This window comes from Pseudophryne corroboree, chromosome 6, assembly GCF_028390025.1.
Source record: "Pseudophryne corroboree isolate aPseCor3 chromosome 6, aPseCor3.hap2, whole genome shotgun sequence".
Lineage (NCBI taxonomy): Eukaryota > Metazoa > Chordata > Amphibia > Anura > Myobatrachidae > Pseudophryne > Pseudophryne corroboree.
Genome location: NC_086449.1, coordinates 468638449 through 468658253, shown reverse-complemented (window position 1 = coordinate 468658253; position 19805 = coordinate 468638449). Strand labels below are relative to the sequence as shown.

The 19805-nt window shown below is 44.5% G+C and overlaps 1 protein-coding gene across 2 annotated transcripts in view; it reads left to right on the top strand.

The window, feature by feature from the left end:
• Positions 1–19805, top strand: part of CPED1 (cadherin like and PC-esterase domain containing 1) — a 590522-nt gene that overhangs the window by 286446 nt on the left and 284271 nt on the right. For both annotated transcript variants that reach the window (XM_063927207.1, XM_063927206.1), the window contains exons 13-14: positions 8333–8362; positions 16197–16383. In XM_063927207.1, the coding sequence (XP_063783277.1) occupies positions 8333–8362; positions 16197–16383 (217 nt within the window). The remainder of the gene's footprint in view (positions 1–8332; positions 8363–16196; positions 16384–19805) is intronic.

The following is a 19805-nucleotide window of genomic DNA, read 5'->3' as shown; positions in this document are numbered from 1 at the left end:
TACTTTTAGCAGCCGTGCAAACGCATTGTCGCTGCCCACCGGGGAGTGTATTTTCGCTTTGCAGAAGTGCGAACGCTTGTGCAGCAGAGCGCCTGCAAAATCATTTTGGGTAAAACAAGAACAGCCCTGTATGTGTGTTGAGCAATAGATGTGTAGGCGCTAACTCTAGAAAATGAATGTGGGATGGAAACTTCCCTTTAATTATTGTATATCAAGGCGATGTATAGTTCCTCCAAGGTCCTGTCTCAAGCCTATCTTCTACCAGATTCAACTCGAATAGTCCCCGAATTCATATGGAAAGGAAAGGAAAAAAAACATATGGTGTAGTACGTACAGGTAACAAGTGATGTATATACTGTGGAAAGTCTCTTCCCAAAGTGACACCTGAACAGTGGAAAGGGTTAAAAAAAAAACATAAATAAAAAAACGTATTATGCTATGCGTTTCTTTCATATATTTTTTATCTATGTGAATTGATGCTGTATCTGGGCCGGTTTGTTGATGGAAATTGTCGTCCATGAACATCACAAAGGACGTTGACACATGCTGAACGTACATCTGAGTCTGGTAATTGAGCCATTTATAATATCAGTGTGCCACTGTGTATGGAGTTATTTGGGGAAGAGGTCTGAAATTCTGAGAAGCACTGGGTTCGGGCTCTGCGGAGTTAACATCTGGATCAATTGAAAGGGATAGTGTTACACGCCTGATTGAATTCATATATCTGGTAATTGGGCTAGTGTCTCTGTTCCGCACACCACTGTTCAGGTGTCACTTTGGGAAGAGACTTTCCACAGTATATACATCACTTGTTACCTGTACGTACTACACCATATGGTTTTTTTCCTTTCCTTTCCATATGAATTCGGGGACTATTCGAGTTGAATCTGGTAGAAGATAGGCTTGAGACAGGACCTTGGAGGAACTATACATCGCCTTGATATACAATAATTAAAGGGAAGTTTCCATCCCACATTCATTTTCTAGAGTTAGCGCCTACACATCTATTGCTCAACACACATACAAATCTAGAACCAGGGGTTTTGGAGGGATTCCCCTATCTGCAAATAGAGACGGGCTGCTAACAATAAGCGCACATTAGGACAACCCTTCATCCTTAACAAGAACAGCCCTGTAGTTACTCTTCGTGTGCGTTGATTCTAACGTCGGAGGGACGGCTTTTGACATCACACACCCACCCAGCATTTGCCCAGCCATGCCTGCATTTTCCCCAACACACCTGCTTTTTTCTAAGCACTCCCTAAAAACGGTCAGTTGACACCCAGAAACACCCACTTCATGTCAATCTTCCTGCATTCAGCCGTGCGACTGAAAGCTTCGCTAGAACCTGTGCAAAACCACAAAGTACTTTGTACCTGTACGTCGCGCGTGCACATTGCGGTGCATACGCATGCGCAGAAATGCCGTTTTTAGCCTGGTTGCTGCGCTGCGAACAACGGCAGCTAACGATCAACTCGGAATGACCCCCTATGTGTTGTGACAATAAGCCTTTCTGTAAAATGTTGGAGTGTGTATTAATATGTTTCTTTGTATTTGCCTAAAGCAAAAAAACACATATAAGGGGTAAATTTAATAAAGGACAATTTTCATTTATTTAGATCAATTTGAAACTGATGTTTTGTTGGGCTGCAATACACATTTACTAACAAATGATTTTGATAATTAATTTTACATTTCAGTAAGTGTCCCTGAGTAAATGTACCTGCGTTTTGGTTTTCATCAATTCGAAATCTAGCTACAGAAATTAAAATCTGCCTATAGCAAATATTAGAGATGAGCGGGTTCGGTTCCTCGGAATCCGAACCCGCCCGAACTTCAGCCTTTTTTGCACGGGTCCGAGCAGACTCGGATCCTCCCGCCTTGCTCGGTTAACCCGAGCGCGCCCGAACGTCATCATCCCGCTGTCGGATTCTCGCGAGACTCGGATTCTATATAAGGAGCCGTGCGTCGCCGCCATTTTCACACGTGCATTGAGATTGATAGGGAGAGGACGTGGCTGGCGTCCTCTCCGTTTAGAATAGATTAGAGAGACACTTGATTTACTAATTTTGGGGAGCATTAGGAGTACTCAGTACAGTGCAGAGTTTTGCTGATAGTGACCACCAGTTTTATTTATAATCCGTTCTCTGCCTGAAAAAAAACGATACACAGTCACATACCATATCTGTGCTCAGCCTCAGTGTGCTGCATGATATATCATCTATGTATATCTGACTGTGCTGAGTGCTCACTGCTCACACAGCTGAATTGTGGGGGAGACTGGGGTGCAGTTATAGCAGGAGTACAGTGCACACTTTTGCTGCCAGTGACCACCAGTATATTGTCTGCCTGAAAAAGTTAAACACTCCTGTGGTGTTTTTTTTTATTTTATTCTATAGTATAAATGCATTTTCCTGACAGTGTCCAGCAGGTCCGTCATTCATTATATTATATAAATATTTACCTACAGTAGTGTTATATATATTTTTTTCATCTCTATCATCTTTATCATCTCTATATTAGCAGACGCAGTACGGTAGTCCACGGCTGTGGCTATCTCTGTGTCATCAGTGCTCGTCCATAATTGTATACCTACCTACCTGTGGTGGGTTTTTTTTTCTATCTTCTTCATACTAGTAGTTTAGGAGTCTGCTGACAGTGTCCACCAGGTCCGTCATTATAATCCTACAGTAGTAATATATTTAGTATATTATCTATACTAGCAGACGCAGTACGGTAGTCCACGGCTGTGGCTATCTCTGTGTCGTCAGTGCTCGTCCATAATTGTATACCTACCTGTGGTGGGTTTTTTTTTTTCTATCTTCTTCATACTAGTAGTTTAGGAGTCTGCTGACAGTGTCCACCAGGTCCGTCATTATATTATATACCTACAGTAGTAATATATTTAGTATATTATCTATACTAGCAGACGCAGTACGGTAGGCCACGGCTGTACCTACCTCTGTGTCGTCACTCGTCCATAATTGTATACCTACCTACCTGTGGTGGGGTTTTTTTTTCTATCTTCTTCATACTAGTAGTTTAGCAGTCTGCTGACAGTGTCCACCAGGTACGTCATTATATTATATATACCTACAGTAGTTATATATATATTTTTTTTATATCATTAATTATCATCTCTATACTAGCAGACACAGTACGGTAGTCCACGGCTGTAGCTACCTCTGTGTCGTCAGTCACTCGTCATCCATAAGTATACTAGTATCCATCCATCTCCATTGTTTACCTGAGGTGCCTTTTAGTTGTGCCTATTAAAATATGGAGAACAAAAATGTTGAGGTTCCAAAAATAGGGAAAGATCAAGATCCAGTTCCACCTCGTGCTGAAGCTGCTGCCACTAGTCATGGCCGAGACGATGAAATTCCATCAACGTCGTCTGCCAAGGCCGATGCCCAATGTCATAGTACAGAGCATGTAAAATCCATAACACAAAAGATCAGTAAAAAAAGGACTCAAAAATCTAAATTAAAATCGTCGTCGGAGAAGCGTAAACTTGCCAATATGCCATTTACCACACGGAGTGGCAAGGAACGGCTGAGGCCCTGGCCTATGTTCATGGCTAGTGGTTCAGCTTCACATGAGGATGGAAGCACTCAGCCTCTCGCTAGAAAAATGAAAAGACTTAAGCTGGCAAAAGCACAGCAAAGAACTGTGCGTTCTTCGAAATCACAAATCCACAAGGAGAGTCCAATTGTGTCGGTTGCGATGCCTGACCTTCCCAACACTGGACGTGAAGAGCATGCGCCTTCCACCATTTGCACGCCCCCTGCAAGTGCTGAAAGGAGCACCCGCAGTCCAATTCCTGATAGTCAGATTGAAGATGTCAGTGTTGAAGTACACCAGGATGAGGAGGATATGGGTGTTGCTGGCGCTGGGGAGGAAATTGACAAGGAGGATTCTGATGGTGAGGTGGTTTGTTTAAGTCAGGCACCCGGGGAGACACCTGTTGTCCGTGGGAGGAATATGGCCATTGACATGCCTGGTGAAAATACCAAAAAAATCAGCTCTTCGGTGTTGAAGTATTTCAACAGAAATGCGGACAACATTTGTCAAGCCGTGTGTTGCCTTTGTCAAGCTGTAATAAGTAGGGGTAAGGACGTTAACCACCTCGGAACATCCTCCCTTATACGTCACCTGCAGCGCATTCATCATAAGTCAGTGACAAGTTCAAAAACTTTGGGCGACAGCGGAAGCAGTCCACTGACCAGTAAATCCCTTCCTCTTGTAACCAAGCTCACGCAAACCACCCCACCAACTCCCTCAGTGTCAATTTCCTCCTTCCCCAGGAATGCCAATAGTCCTGCAGGCCACGTCACTGGCAATTCTGACGAGTCCTCTCCTGCCTGGGATTCCTCCGATGCATCCTTGAGTGTAACGCCTACTGCTGCTGGCGCTGCTGTTGTTGCTGCTGGGAGTCGATGGTCATCCCAGAGGGGAAGTCGTAAGACCACTTTTACTACTTCCACCAAGCAATTGACTGTCCAACAGTCCTTTGCGAGGAAGATGAAATATTACAGCAGTCATCCTGCTGCAAAGCGGATAACTGAGGCCTTGGCATCCTGGGCGGTGAGAAACGTGGTTCCGGTATCCATCATTACTTCAGAGCCAACTATAGACTTGATTGAGGTACTGTGTCCCAGGTACCAAATACCATCTAGGTTCCATTTCTCTAGGCAGGCGATACCGAAAATGTACACAGACCTCAGAAAAATACTCACCAGTGTCCTAAAAAATGCAGTTGTACCCAATGTCCACTTAACCACGGACATGTGGACAAGTGGAGCAGGCAGACTCAGGACTATATGACTGTGACAGCCCACTGGGTAGATGTATTGACTCCCACCGCAAGAACAGCAGCGGCGGCACCAGTAGCAGCATCTCGCAAACGCCAACTCTTTCCTAGGCAGGCTACGCTTTGTATCACCGCTTTCCAGAATACGCACACAGCTGAAAACCTCTTACGGCAACTGAGGAAGATCATCGCAGAATGGCTTACCCCAATTGGACTCTCCTGTGGATTTGTGGCATCGGACAACGCCAGCAATATTGTGCGTGCATTATATTTGGGCAAATTCCAGCACGTCCCATGTTTTGCACATACCTTGAATTTGGTGGTGCAGAATTATTTAAAAAACGAGAGGGGCGTGCAAGAGATGCTGTCGGTGGCCATAAGAATTGCGGGACACTTTCGGCGTACAGGCACCACGTACAGAAGACTGGAGCAACACCAAAAACGCCTGAACCTGCCCTGCCATCATCTGAAGCAAGAAGTGGTAACGAGGTGGAATTCAACCTTCTATATGCTTCAGAGGATGGAGGAGCAGCAAAAGGCCATTCAAGCCTATACAGCTACCTATGATATAGGCACAGGAGGGGGAATGCACCTGACTCAAGCGCAGTGGAGAATGATTTCAACATTGTGCAAGGTTCTGCAACCCTTTGAACTTGCCACACGTGAAGTCAGTTCAGACACTGCCAGCCTGAGTCAGGTCATTCCCCTCATCAGGCTTTTGCAGAAGAAGCTGGAGACATTGAAGGAGGAGCTAAGACATAGCGATTCCGCTAGGCATGTGGGACTTGTGGATGGAGCCCTTCATTCGCTTAACCAGGATTCACGGGTGGTCAATCTGTTGAAATCAGAGCACTACATTTTGGCCACCGTGCTCGATCCTAGATTTAAAACCTACGTTGGATCTCTCTTTCCGGCAGACACAAGTCTGCAGGGGTTCAAAGACCTGCTGGTGGGAAAATTATCAAGTCAAGTGGAACTTGATCGGTCAACAGCTCCTCCTTCACATTCTCCCGCAATTGGGGGTGCGAGGAAAAGGCTCAGAATTCCGAGCCCACCCGCTGGCGGTGATGCAGGGCAGTCTGGAGCGACTGCTGATGCTGACATCTGGTCCGGACTGAAGGATCTGCCAACGATTACGGACATGTCGTCTACTGGCACTGCATATGATTCTCTCTCCATTGAAAGAATGGTGGAGGATTATATGAGTGACCGCATCCAAGTAGGCACGTCAGACAGTCCGTACGTATACTGGCAGGAAAAAGAGGCAATTTGGAGGCCCTTGCAGAAACTGGCTTTATTCTACCTAAGTTGCCCTCCCACAAGTGTGTACTCCGAAAGAGTGTTTAGTGCCGCCGCTCACCTTGTCAGCAATCGGCGTACGAGGTTACTTCCAGAAAATGTGGAGAAGATGATGTTCATTAAAATGAATTATAATCAATTCCTCCGTGGAGACATTGACCAGCAGCAATTGCCTCCACAAAGTACACAGGGAGCTGAGATGGTGGATTCCAGTGGGGACGAATTGATAATCTGTGAGGAGGGGGATGTACACGGTGATGAATCGGAGGATGATGATGAGGTGGACATCTTGCCTCTGTAGAGCCAGTTTGTGCAAGGAGAGATTAATTGCTTCTTTTTTGGTGGGGGTCCAAAACAACCCGTCATTTCAGTCACAGTCGTGTGGCAGACCCTGTCACTGAAATGATGGGTTGGTTAAAGTGTGCATGTCCTGTTTATACAACATAAGGGTGGGTGGGAGGGCCCAAGGACAATTCCATCTTGCACCTCTTTTTTCTTTCATTTTTCTTTGTGTCATGTGCTGTTTGGGGAGTATTTTTTGGAAGGGCCATCCTGCGTGACACTGCAGTGCCACTCCTAGATGGGCCAGGTGTTTGTGTCGGCCACTAGGGTCGCTTAGCTTACTCACACAGCTACCTCATTGCGCCTCTTTTTTTTCTTCTTTGCGTCATGTGCTGTTTGGGGAGTATTTTTTGGAAGGGCCATCCTGCGTGACACTGCAGTGACACTCCTAGATGGGCCAGGTGTTTGTGTCGGCCACTTGGGTCGCTGAGCTTAGTCACACAGCTACCTCATTGCGCCTCTTTTTTTTCTTCTTTGCGTCATGTGCTGTTTGGGGAGTGTTTTTTGGAAGGGCCATCCTGCGTGACACTGCAGTGCCACTCCTAGATGGGCCAGGTGTTTGTGTCGGCCACTAGGGTCGCTTAGCTTACTCACACAGCTACCTCATTGCGCCTCTTTTTTTTCTTCTTTGCGTCATGTGCTGTTTGGGGAGTATTTTTTGGAAGGGCCATCCTGCGTGACACTGCAGTGCCACTCCTAGATGGGCCAGGTGTTTGTGTCGGCCACTTGGGTCGCTTAGCTTAGCCATCCAGCGACCTCGGTGCAAATTTTAGGACTAAAAATAATATTGTGAGGTGTGAGGTGTTCAGAATAGACTGAAAATGAGTGGAAATTATGGTTATTGAGGTTAATAATACTTTGGGATCAAAATGACCCCCAAATTCTATGATTTAAGCTGTTTTTTAGGGTTTTTTGAAAAAAACACCCGAATCCAAAACACACCCGAATCCGACAAAAAATATTCGGTGAGGTTTTGCCAAAACGCGTTCGAACCCAAAACACGGCCGCGGAACCGAACCCAAAACCAAAACACAAAACCCGAAAAATTTCCGGTGCACATCTCTAGTAAATATACCCCAAAGTGTACTGTATTGTGCATTTTACAGGAATTTTCCTGCTACATACTGTATATATAAAGATGACACAGAGTCTACTTGCAGTTTAATTTGCGTATAGAACCTCTACCTCCTCCCCCCTTCCCCAGTCTAGTCAATGTGATAATGGACCCATTCACCTTGAATGAATAAGCCCCTAAGAGCATAATATGACAAGCCTGGCCAAGAGGTCCCAAAAAACTCAGCAGCATAGAGGAAGCAGTTACATTCTCCAACATCATGATCTCTACAGATATAACTTGCAACTATGTCTAGCTCATAGAATATATATTCATGCATTCTATGCACAATTGGGGAAACAAATGACAGTTTAATATGTTTCAACAGATTGGGTATGTGATGCCGGCGGCCGGAATCCCGGCGGTCAGCATGCCAACGACGGAATCACGCCCGCCAAAATGCTGGGGGGGAGCAGAACAAAGCCCCTTGCGGGCTCACTGCGTTCACTACACAGCGGGCTCGGTGGCTCGCTGCGCTCGCCACAAGTTCTATTACCACTCTATGGGTGTTGTGGACACCCATGAGTGGGAATAGTCCCTGTAAGTCGGCATGCCAACTGTCGGCGTTTCTAGCGGTTGGGATTCTGGTGTCGGTATCATGACCGCCGGTATCCCGACCACCGGTACCGTGATTACATCCCATTTCAACTGCTCAGAAAGAAAATTCGCTGGATCTGTATATTTCTGACCCCAAATATGCTATGCCATGACATTTTTAAAAGAATGCTATTGAACTTGATAATGTCTTTTTTTTATATTTACAGTGAAAAATAAACAAATGAAGTGCAGCGATGGTAAGTGTGTTGTGTGAAATACATTCCCACATAAGTTATTTGTGTATTTATATAGAGAACATGGTGTTAAAGAACTATTTCCCCCAGTGGAGTTCTCTTAAATAAGAGAAAAAAAATAGCTTAAGGTAAATTTATAGTTATATGAACGTTCTACACTCAGCTGAATTGGGTCAAATATTGCACTATAGCTACAAATGCAGTGAGAACATTAATAATGTATAGGAAATTTTTGTGTTTTAAACAGTTTTGAAGAGTGATCATCTCAAAGTGTTAAGACTTGTGGTGCTGCAGATTGCGCATATCTGTAGCATTGTTCACCCCATACATTTAGCCTGGTGGCATTGTGAGATAGTGAGTGGGGGGAGCTGAAGGACAGACCAAACCCTCTTACAGTAGGTAAGCAGTACCCCATTGTGCACTCCCTCCCCTCCAACCTGGCATTTCACTTACTGATGGCGTGCTCGGGGTAGGAGAGGGATCGACTGTGGGGTATATTTACAAAGATTCATGTTTTTGCCGTTTTGAAGGGTGTTTGAACTCGAATGGTATCGGGTGCATTTTACTGCAACTTTTTGAATCCTGATACGATCATTCACTAAGCTGCCGACTTTTCCCAATTCGTATTTTCCGATGTTGATGTGATTCGTAATGTTAGGCAGTGTTTTACGGGAGTGATGAGTAAAACACTGCCTGACAAAACACAAGGAATCCCGGCCGGATCTGTGAGATCCGTGCAGGGCTTCATTGTGTACCTTAAAAAGGTGTTTTAAGTAGTAAAAAATCCGAAAAAAATTGCGTGGGGTCCCCCCTCCTAAGCACAACCAGCCTCGGGCTCTTTGAGACGGTCCTGGTTGACAAAATATGGAGAAAAAAATGACAGGGGTTCCCCCATATTTCATCAACCAGCACCGGGCTCTGCGCCTAGTCCTGGTTCCAAAAATACGGGGGACAAAAAGCGTAGGGGTCCCCTGTATTTTTGAAACCAGCACCGGGCTCCACTAGCCAGGTACATAATGCCACAGCCGGGGGACACTTTTATACTGGTCCCTGCAGCCCTGGCATTATATACCCAACTAGTCACCACTGGCCGGGGTACCCTGGAGGAGTGGGAACCCCTTAAATCAAGGGGTCCCCTCCCTCCAGCCATCCAAGGGCCAGGGGTGAAGCCCGAGGCTGTCCCCCCCCCATCCAAGGGTGGCGGATGGGGGGCTGATAGCCATGTGTAAAAAATGTGAATATTGTTTTTAGTAGCAGTACTACAAGTCCCAGCAAGCCTCCCCCGCAAGCTGGTACTTGGAGAACCACAAGTACCAGCATGCGGTTGAAAACCTGGCCCGCTGGTACCTGTAGTACTACTACTAAAAAAATACCCCAATAAAAACAGGACACACACACCGTGAACGTATAAGTTTATTACATACATGCACACCTCCATACATACATACTTACCTATGTTCCCACGAGGCTCGGTCCTCTTCTCCATGTAGAATCCTTGGGGGACCTGTGAAAAAAATTATACTCACATAATCCAGTGTAGATTGTGTCCAAAGTATAATCCACGTACTTGGCAAATCAAAAAAACGGAAACCCGACCACGCACTGAAAGGGGTCCCATGTTTACACATGGGACCCCTTTCCCCGACTGCCAGGACCCCCCCTGACTCCTGTCAAAGAGGGTCCCTTCAGCCAATCAGGGAGCGCCACGTCGTGGCACTCTCCTGATTGGCTGTGTGTTCCTGTAGTGTCTGTGAGGCAGCACACGGCACAGATACAATATAGTGAATGCCCGTATTGTATGAAATAACAGCCGTGTTTGGCCGATGGTCTATTCATTCATATTTCTGAACTTTGATAATCAAACCATTACGAATAGTCCAAACACTGCAGAGATTGGTGCTTAGTGAATTCCCGGATTGGGACTTAGAAAAAAAACACAAATCGGACAAACTCGAATTCTTAGTAAATTTTGGCCTGTGAGTCTACAATGCTTGCCTCTAGTGTAGGGTGGGCTGGGTGAGGTGCAGGGGGTGGCTGGGATCCTCCTTCTGGCATTGGCATCTCCATGCACTGAGCATTTCTGTTGCTCACAGCACCCCCTGATGGCTTGTGCTAGAGTGTCGGACTGGGGCATGAAGGGCCCACCGGGGTAATGCAGTGGTAGGGGCCCATGCTTAGAGGCTTGTCTAACCATTAGAGAGTGCCTGGTCTGGGCCCCTTGATCATGCTTGCCTACTCTCTCAGAATGGCCAGGAGGCTCCTGAAAATCGGGTGGCGCTCCCGGCTCCCCGGAAGAGTGGGCAAGTCTCTCAGCTGAGCACCAGCCACCATCTGCCCAGCATCCCCTGGCAAACCCCCCCCATTTATACGTCATTCGTCATCCACTATCCTCACCACACCCCCGCTGCTGCATCATGCCCCCCCAGTGTATGCAAAACAACAATTATCCAAAGAAAGATCCTCTCTAAAAACCATGAGATACATGTATTTGCAAGTTATATGTTTTAACATACGCAAGTTGGGTTTGAATGGGAACCATTCATATAGGGACACTCAGCCTCATTGAGGATGGGCTATTATGGGAGGCATGTGCCCCAGGCCCCCAGAAACCAGGAATGGATGACCTAGAATCCACAACCCACAAATAGAAAATAGTGGCCACTCCAGCTGGAGCCTTGTTTCTTATTGTTGCAGTGAACAGCCTGTCGACCTCATATATCGCAAAGGGAACCATTTCCTTCGGTTCAGCAAAAGGAGAGTGAGGAATTTTACAATTTCTTCCTCTATGCACTGATTTCAAAAGTAGAAAACTGAAACACAAAGTATATATTTCCCTCTTGGATTTTCCTTGACCATGAAAACTTTTTGTTTCCATGGTTTTCATGGTATACTGGTTAAACAAATTTTCAAGATATAGACTGTAAGCTATATTTCTTGAAATATTTGTTGCACTGCTATAGTTTTCCATTAACTAGTAAATTCACAGAATTTATGTTTTTGTTGGTACATATAGGGGTTAATTTAAGACGGTGAGAGTTTCATTAGAACTGGTGATGTTGCCCATAGCAACTAATCAGATTCTATTATCTTCTAGAAACAGCTAGATAAATGTTAAGTAGAATCTGATTGGTTGCTACGAGCAACATCACCAGTTCTAAAAAAAACCTCCCACCTTAGTAAATTTACCCCCTAGTGTCTACTAATGGGAATTGGTATGCTCTGTGTATTATGGGTGTGGTGTGTTTCCCCAGAGCTTGGGATCCTGGCACCAAGATCCCAACCGCCAGAATGCCGGCAGCGGGGTGAGCGCAAAAGAGCCCATTGAGGGCATGGTGGTGCACGTATTTATTCTCCCTCCAGGGGTGTCATGGACACCCCAAGAGAGAGAATACTTGTCGGTATACTGGCGGTCGGGATTCTGGCGTTGTTATGGTGAGCGCCGGGATCCCGACAGCCAGTATATCAAGTGCCACCCGTGTATTATATGGTAGTCAGAAGGATACTCTGTGTATTGTATTACAGTCACCTGGATGCTCTTTGTATTTTATGGTGGTCACAGAGATGCTCACTGTATTGTATGCCAGTCACTGGGATACTTTTTGTATTGTATGTGGTCACTGGGATGCTCTGTGTATTGTACAAGGGAGAAAGGAAGTACTTGCTGGGGCACACTTTGGTAAATATGTTCAATAAAATATAACTTTTAATTTAGTACTTTTTACAAGAAGAATATCATGAGAACCAGTGGCAAACGTAATAAAAATGTATTATATGTTATGTTACCACTGTCTGTAATGGTCAGTATTTAGGCATTATATCATAGATAGGAAAATATTCTCTGAAATACCCTTACAATTGATCAAACAGTTTCAGCGGGAAGGAATATTACATTTTAAAAAAGCATCCAAAGTGCTTGTTGTGCAAATAGGCAAAGTCACAGAGAGATTATATATAGACAATCATTAAATCTCTAATATCGTCATAAGACAGACAATCTCAACTAAGATTGTGTCATTTCGCCTCTTGGTAATAAATATGGGGTGTACAATTATTATCAGCGATATAAGTACAAATGTACTATCCTGTGTCTAATGATTAGTATTATATCTGATGCAGGCTGCATGACAAAGAATATGTCACAATGATAGTTAATTCCAAATGAGGTGCATTGAAGTCCACAGTGCACCTTTTCCAAAAATCCACATTATTAAATAAGTGGGGCGGGATGTAATGGAGTCCGAGATCATTGGAGGTGTGAGATGCCGGCCGATCTCTGGCTTTTTTTAAAAGGAGCAATTGCTCACAAGGCATGGTTGTGCCTTGTAAGTGATTACCCCTTTAAAAAACATCCAGAAGCCTAATACAGAGTTTATCGCAGCAGCAAATTTGTTAGCAGTTGGGCAAAACCATGGTGGTCATTCCGAGTTGTTCGCTCGTTGCCGATTTTCGCTATATTGCGATTAGTCGCTTACTGCGCATGCGCAAGGTTCGCAGAGCGCATGCGCTCAGTTATTTTACACAAAAGTTAGGTATTTTACTCACGGCATAACGAGGATTTTTCATCGTTCTGGTGATCGTACTGTGATTGACAGGAAGTGGGTGTTTCTGGGCGGAAACTGGCCGTTTTCTGGGCGTGTGTGAAAAAACGCTGGCGTTTCTGGGAAGAACGCGGGAGTGTCTGAAGAAACGGGGGAGTGTCTGGGCGAACGCTGGGTGTGTTTGTGACGTCAAACCAGGAACGAAACTGACTGAACTGATCGCAATGGCTGAGTAAGTCTGGAGCTACTCAGAAACTGCTAAGAAATTTCTATTCGCGATTGTGCTAATCTTTCGTTCGCAATTCTGCTAAGCAAAGATACACTCCCAGAGGGCGGCGGCTTAGCGTGTGCAATGCTGCTAAAAGCAGCCAGCCAGCGAACAATTCGGAATAAGGGCCCATGTGCAGTGCAGGGGTGGGGGTGGCGGGCAGATATAACATGTGCAGAGAGAGTTAGATTTGGGTGGGGTGTGTTCAAACTGAAATCTAAATTGCAGTGTAAAAATAAAGCAGCCAGTATTTACCCTGCACAGAAACAAAACAACCCACCCAAATCTAACTCTCTCTGCAAATGTTATATCTATCCCCCCTGCAGTGCACATGGTTTTGCCCAACTGCTAACAAATTTGCTGCTGCGATCAACTCTGAATTATCCCCCAAGATCAGCCGGCATCCCGTACCTCCGATGATCTCAGACTCCATTACATCCCGCCGGATGACTAGTTTAAGCAGCTGCTTAATACCAATATCATGCAATAGCATGCTGACAAATGAGTGTATAGCTTATGATTGGCATACACTATACAATTTTCTGGCAGACCGTCTGTCCAGTCTGGCTGCTTTGAATGACAATATGGTAATGTATGGGAGCAAATGACAATTGGTTAATTTGCTCCTAAACACTGAACAATTGCCAAAAATGGTCATTCAGACAAATTGGTAAAATCCATGATTTAACAATTTGTATGTATGACTGCTTTTGTCCATTTTCCAGTGTTTGAGAGCAAATGGTTGATTGTTAGATTTTCATTCCAACCAGTCAGATTGGACAGATAGTCTGACAAATAATTGTATAGTGTATGCCCAGATTAAGGGTGTGTACACACGGTGAGATAAATCTGTGAGATTTTGTCTATATAGTCAAAATCTTATGAAAAGTTAGTGCATATCTCATGGTGCTAGGCAGCTTGCGATACAGATTCGATCCTGATGCGCGCTCCCGTGGGGTCGGTATCGTAAGGCTCGATAGACTGTGCAGGCAAGTCAATCTTGACTATCTAGTGTACAATCTAGTACAAAGTATAGTCAAAATTGGCACTTAGTCAAAATCGTACATAGACAAAATCTCAAGCACAGATAGTCAAAATCTGTACAATCTGTGCTATCTGGTCTCTGAGGGAGTTCAAGGGAAATCGCATAATCAAAATCGAACATAGCAGGGATCTCACCGTGTGTACACACAGTTAGTCTCAATGAACCTGGTGTGATGTTTATCAAATCCCACTCTGTATTGTGCCTTCAGTATTAAATAAAGTTGAACTTGTTAAGGCAATTATAGAGGTTGTAGCAAATAATACAATCTGGCTAATGTGATAATCTCTTTGCTTCTACAGATGTGTACTCCTACATCCTTGCTGCAGTCGCATTAAACAGCCCTCCTAGTCACACCATTGCGTGGTGTGACTCGGTAGCGCCGAGCATCTTTACCTGCAACTTTTTCGGTGTAAATGCATCTAAGTCGCATTTCTATGTAAATAGGACGCACAAGCTGATAAAAATTATATGCGGCATGCCTATATTCTGTGTGTGATGGTGGCTGTATCTAGTCACATTACGATGAGAATAAGACACATTTTCTGTAAATAATAAAAATAGATGCCCAGCGTTAGCAGAGCTGCCGGCTGACTCACGCCAGGCATCTCCTGCTGCATGGCATACTGAGGCAAGATGTATGAGGACACATCTGTACTTCTCCCCTGTGTATTTTGGATAAGTAGTGAACAGGGCAGTGAGAGCACGGGGGATATATCTCGCTCATATAGAAAAAAGTATGATTGGCTCTGCTTTAGCAGTAATTCCAACTCCTGCAACCCCTGGTGGTGTTCACCAGCAGGAGCAGATTGGCCATAGGGCTCACCAGGAAGTGTGTTGTCATGTGGCCCACACTCCCCACATGACAGGCAGTCCGCTGCACTCAGCACACTGCATTGTCCCCATTCATTCTGTTATTCCATCTCTGCAGTACAGTAACTGCCACCCAGTGATGCTGTCATGGCTACACGGTAAGTGATACCTCTTGTGCTGCCCATGTTGGGCCACTTCTACAAAATTTTACAGGGCCACTTTTAGTTCCCAATTCATACCTGGTCTGCCGCAAAAGACACAAGGAAGACCGCAATTGCGTACAATCAGGCCCTATGAGCAGGGATCCTGCCTCCTTATCAGACCCCACCCGCAGTAGCGTTGCTTCCATAAATTTCTTGGGCTGGTTTTTCATCCCAATCCGCCCCTGTTACCAATGCAAGGGAGACATGGAGTTAATACCATATTGACATCTTAATAGAAGATTGACAGTAATTTATAAATGCAAAAATGTACCTCAGCACCTAATAGCAGAGATACTGTTATGTCGGTTCTATCTATTGAGTAATAATTTTTAGACTTCAGTATGGAATCCCCCAATCCCCTTTTCCTAAATTATAATGCTCTGTGTATTGTAAGGTGTTCATTGGCATGCTCACTGTATTTGTATTATATGTTGGTATATCTCAAAAACTGGTGACAGTCCCAGATCCATTCATTCTATACTGTGATAGGACTGCTGGGGTCCCATTCATTGTGCCTAATTCCATGACATGGGTGCACAGGCAGAAAGAGTTCAACCACCACTCCCAGGTGCACCCATTGTGTTAGTGACTGTCCTGAGCCTTCCTAGGGGATCCAGCAGTGAGAGGGTTAATAGCCCCATTCCTAGATATGGAGATGTTGCATGCAGTATTATTACCCCCATGTATGCAGATACCCCCCTTCCCCATATTTGTGAAATGCCTATCATGTATAATTTTTCCATATTCTGCTGTATGCTTATTTTATGTTATGTACCCCCCATTCAGGGGGCACAGTAGACACCTGCGTGATAACAATGTAAGGAGAAAGAGGGTTAGCACACGTAGGTAGGCACAAGCTCAGAATTGGTTCTGCCTTTTTCCATGCAGTTCTTAGCAGTTAATATTTTATACCCTTATATACACACTCTATAATATTAACTCGTCGCTCCCTTCATTGTTTTTGTTGAAATAGATAATGATACACAATCTTACATCCGGGGTATCTTTAGCAAACCTCCGCTGGAACTGATTCCAGAATTTAACCCAATGATCAAAGACTACTATGCAGAATTACCATTTGATGTAGTGACAGTGGAAATCAGAGCAGAGCCTGCAAACTGCAGAAGCCAAGTGTACCTGGATTACAGGGATGGACCAAGGTAAGTTATACCAGTGTTTTTAGGTGTACCTAAGAGGCATAAAGAAATGCTTACTATATGTTTATACTTTTTCTGTTAATTGTACAATTCTTTCTTTCAACATTTTCATTTTGTTATAAACCACTAAACATTTTTGATACTATTGTAATTATAGCTAGGAGTACATTTTTAAAATAAAAAAGCACAGGTACTGTACAGTAGTTTCACTAAAATCATGGAATTCAATTTTTTTTTATGTTTCTTGTCAACAATACTGTAGCTGCTCCCACTGCAAATAACTCCTGGTTTGCCTAATTAAGTAAAAAAAATAGCACAGTCATCGACACATGACATTTTTCATTAATATACCCAGTTATCAGCTTTAAATAGATTCAGATTTGATATCAGAAGGACCATATAAGGATGGTGGAATGGTTAGCATTACTGCCTCACAGCACTGAGGTCATGAGTTCCATTCCCACCATGGCCCTAACTGTGTGGAGTTTGTACATTCTCCCTGTACTTGCGTGGGTTTCCTCCGGGTTCTCCGGTTTCCTCCCACAATCCAAAAATATACTGGTAGGTTAATTGGCTCCCAACAAAATTAACCCCAGCGTGAATGTGTGTGCATGTACATGTGATAGAGAATGTAGATTGTAAGCTCCACTGGGGCAGGGACTGATGTGAATGGGCAAATATTCTCTGTAAAAGCGCTGCGGAATATGTGTGCGTTATATAAATAACTGGTAATAAATAAATAAGAGATGCCACTATTGCACTTATTGCATCTCAGATCACATAATTATTTGGACAAATCACACATTATTATCATTCATTTATAAGGTGGGAACATATTCAGGGCCATAGAGATGCCAGTTAGTATTAAATAAATTATATACTCAGTCCCGCACCCTCCATGGGAGATGGAGGGACGCAGTTTTAACACAGGAGGGGTAGAGGTGGGCTCTGGGGAGGTCACCCGCTTCCTATCTTACTTGAACAGGAAGCCGGTCCCTCCTCCCCAGCCAGCGCCATCTTCCCAGTGATATTTGGAAAAATGACGCTGGCCACTAGAGAGCAAAGACTTTGGCACAGTCTTTGCTTTCTAAGTGCGGCGCCATCTTCCCAAAGAGACCACCAGGAAGATGGTGCCACAGCCGCTGGCAACAGTATAGTGGCACAGGTATTCTGCTGGGGGGGGGGGGTATCGGACCCGGGCCCCCTCCAAAACCCCTCCAGTAGCCCAGGCCCGGTTAATTTGTATGTGACCCCCCTCTTGGGGCCACTGAACATATTGAGTATCTCTCTCCACTTTATCATTCTTCAAGCTGATGCATCTAGCCCATTGTATTGTATTACATGCTAAAACTAAAAGGCATTCAGGCCCTGTTAAAAATGAGTTTTACCATTATACTGTAGATGGGCAAATCTGTTTGGCTGATTCATGAATTCAAGTACAGCATGTGAGGGAATATGGTCACATGCTCACTGTGAATAAGGTGTCTACATGTAGATTCTGGGGGCATGGTTGCTGGAGGGGGCACAACTGTTCCCCCACATTGTATACGTGACTGGGGTTTGTGACAGTGCATGCATAAGGGGATGATGTAGCATTACAGGGAGAACGTGCTTATGTCTCCCCTGCACTCCTGGCCAATACAGAGGCCATGCTCTGGGTATTCTGTACCTGCTACCCCCATCTGGTTCCCCAGGCCGTGCCACAGCACAGTACCACTGGAGTGAGTCTGATCCTTCTGTATAACTAATTTTAATCTCCTTGGCCACACTAAAACCTGGATATACCTGTCTGACTCCACCTCTCCTGGTTCTGTCTCCTATTGGGCACTTCTCACACACACACACACACACACACACACACACACACACACACACACACACACACACACACACACCAGGTGTTTGTGTTGGCATCCTTCTTTCTTCCATTTGCACCTTCCATGTCACATCATTCAAACCATCATTCTTTTTCTCCTAATTTAAGGTCAGTTCTACTCAGCTTTTCTTCCTTATCTCTCCCCAGTCAACCATCTACTTCTTCTTCCCCTCTCCTCACTCACTTGGTCTCAGTTGCCTTTCTTCCAAAATATCTAACTGATCTATATCCATCAAAATACCTTCTCCCTTTTCTCTTAGGACTGTCCCAAGTCTCTGTCCTAGACCCCCTACTCTTCTCAATCTACTGTACATATCCTCATTTTGAAAGCTTATTAGCTCTTTCAGTCTTCCATACCATCTTTATGCTGATAACATCCAAGTCTACAGTATCTGTCCTCCTTTGATGTCTTTCCCAAGCATAATATTTTCTAAACTGAGCTAATTATCTATCATGCTTCTTATGTTTCCACCTTCCCATTCATCATTCACGATCAACAACAACATCATCATCATCATCATCTCAGAATTGGTGGGTTTGAGGCCACCAATTCTGCTCTTACATTTACGTGTCCTTTCCATCTCCAGAACATCACCACAACCTTTGACTCACTACTGCCTCCAATACTTCTCCTTCACTGCTCCTAACCTATGAAATCCTCTCTCATTCTATCAGACTTTTTCCTAAACATCCAGTGCTCCAGTCACTCCCTCAGTACTCACAAATGCACCCTAGCCCACCAGGTCTATACCTAACTCCTACTTTCTTTAAAGATTGTAAACTCTCATGATCAGGCCCCTACTTCCTCTTGTTTCAACACTTCCATAGTTACATTTTCTCTAATGGATTGTAATTATGTATATTGTACCTTTACTTTGTTTATCCTCATACATAATTGTTAATAATAATAATAATAATAATAATAATAATACATGTACTTGTTGGCCTGTCACATTGGTGACCACACCTTCTTATTAATTCTTTTTTCTTGCCCAATCTGTACAGCAGCACTTTCCTTTAGACTCTGCTCATTGATGTCTTCTATTTGTTTCCTCTTCTCTTCTATGTGACTACTACTGCTGAGTCCTTCGGACTGCTCTGCTCCTGTTAGCTCCTCATCATAGTCTGTTTGATCCAATGTCATGTTTATGCTTATCAAGCAAGAAGCCAATCACGGTTTGAGTTAAATATGTATCAGCTGGAGGCCACCCCCAGTAGTTGTGAAGAAAATGTGTTGGAGTGTCTGTGGCCTGGGACACTTGGTGTTTCCTCCCTCCTTCCTGCAACATGGAGAAAAGCAGAATGCACCAGCCCTTTCTGGAGGGAGGTGTTGGAAGAGTAAAATGATGGACAGATCAGCCCTGGGGTGGTCCATGTGAATTATGTAGTAGCTGGCTGATCCCTGAGAAGGGTACTGATAATAAAGCTGGTTTATAATAATCCAGAGCTGGCACAGATGTTCCGTGGCCATCCAGACCAGGGTGCAGATCAAAACAAATCTGACAAAAAATAATACAAACTTAGCTGACCCTTGGGCCCACCGGGAACA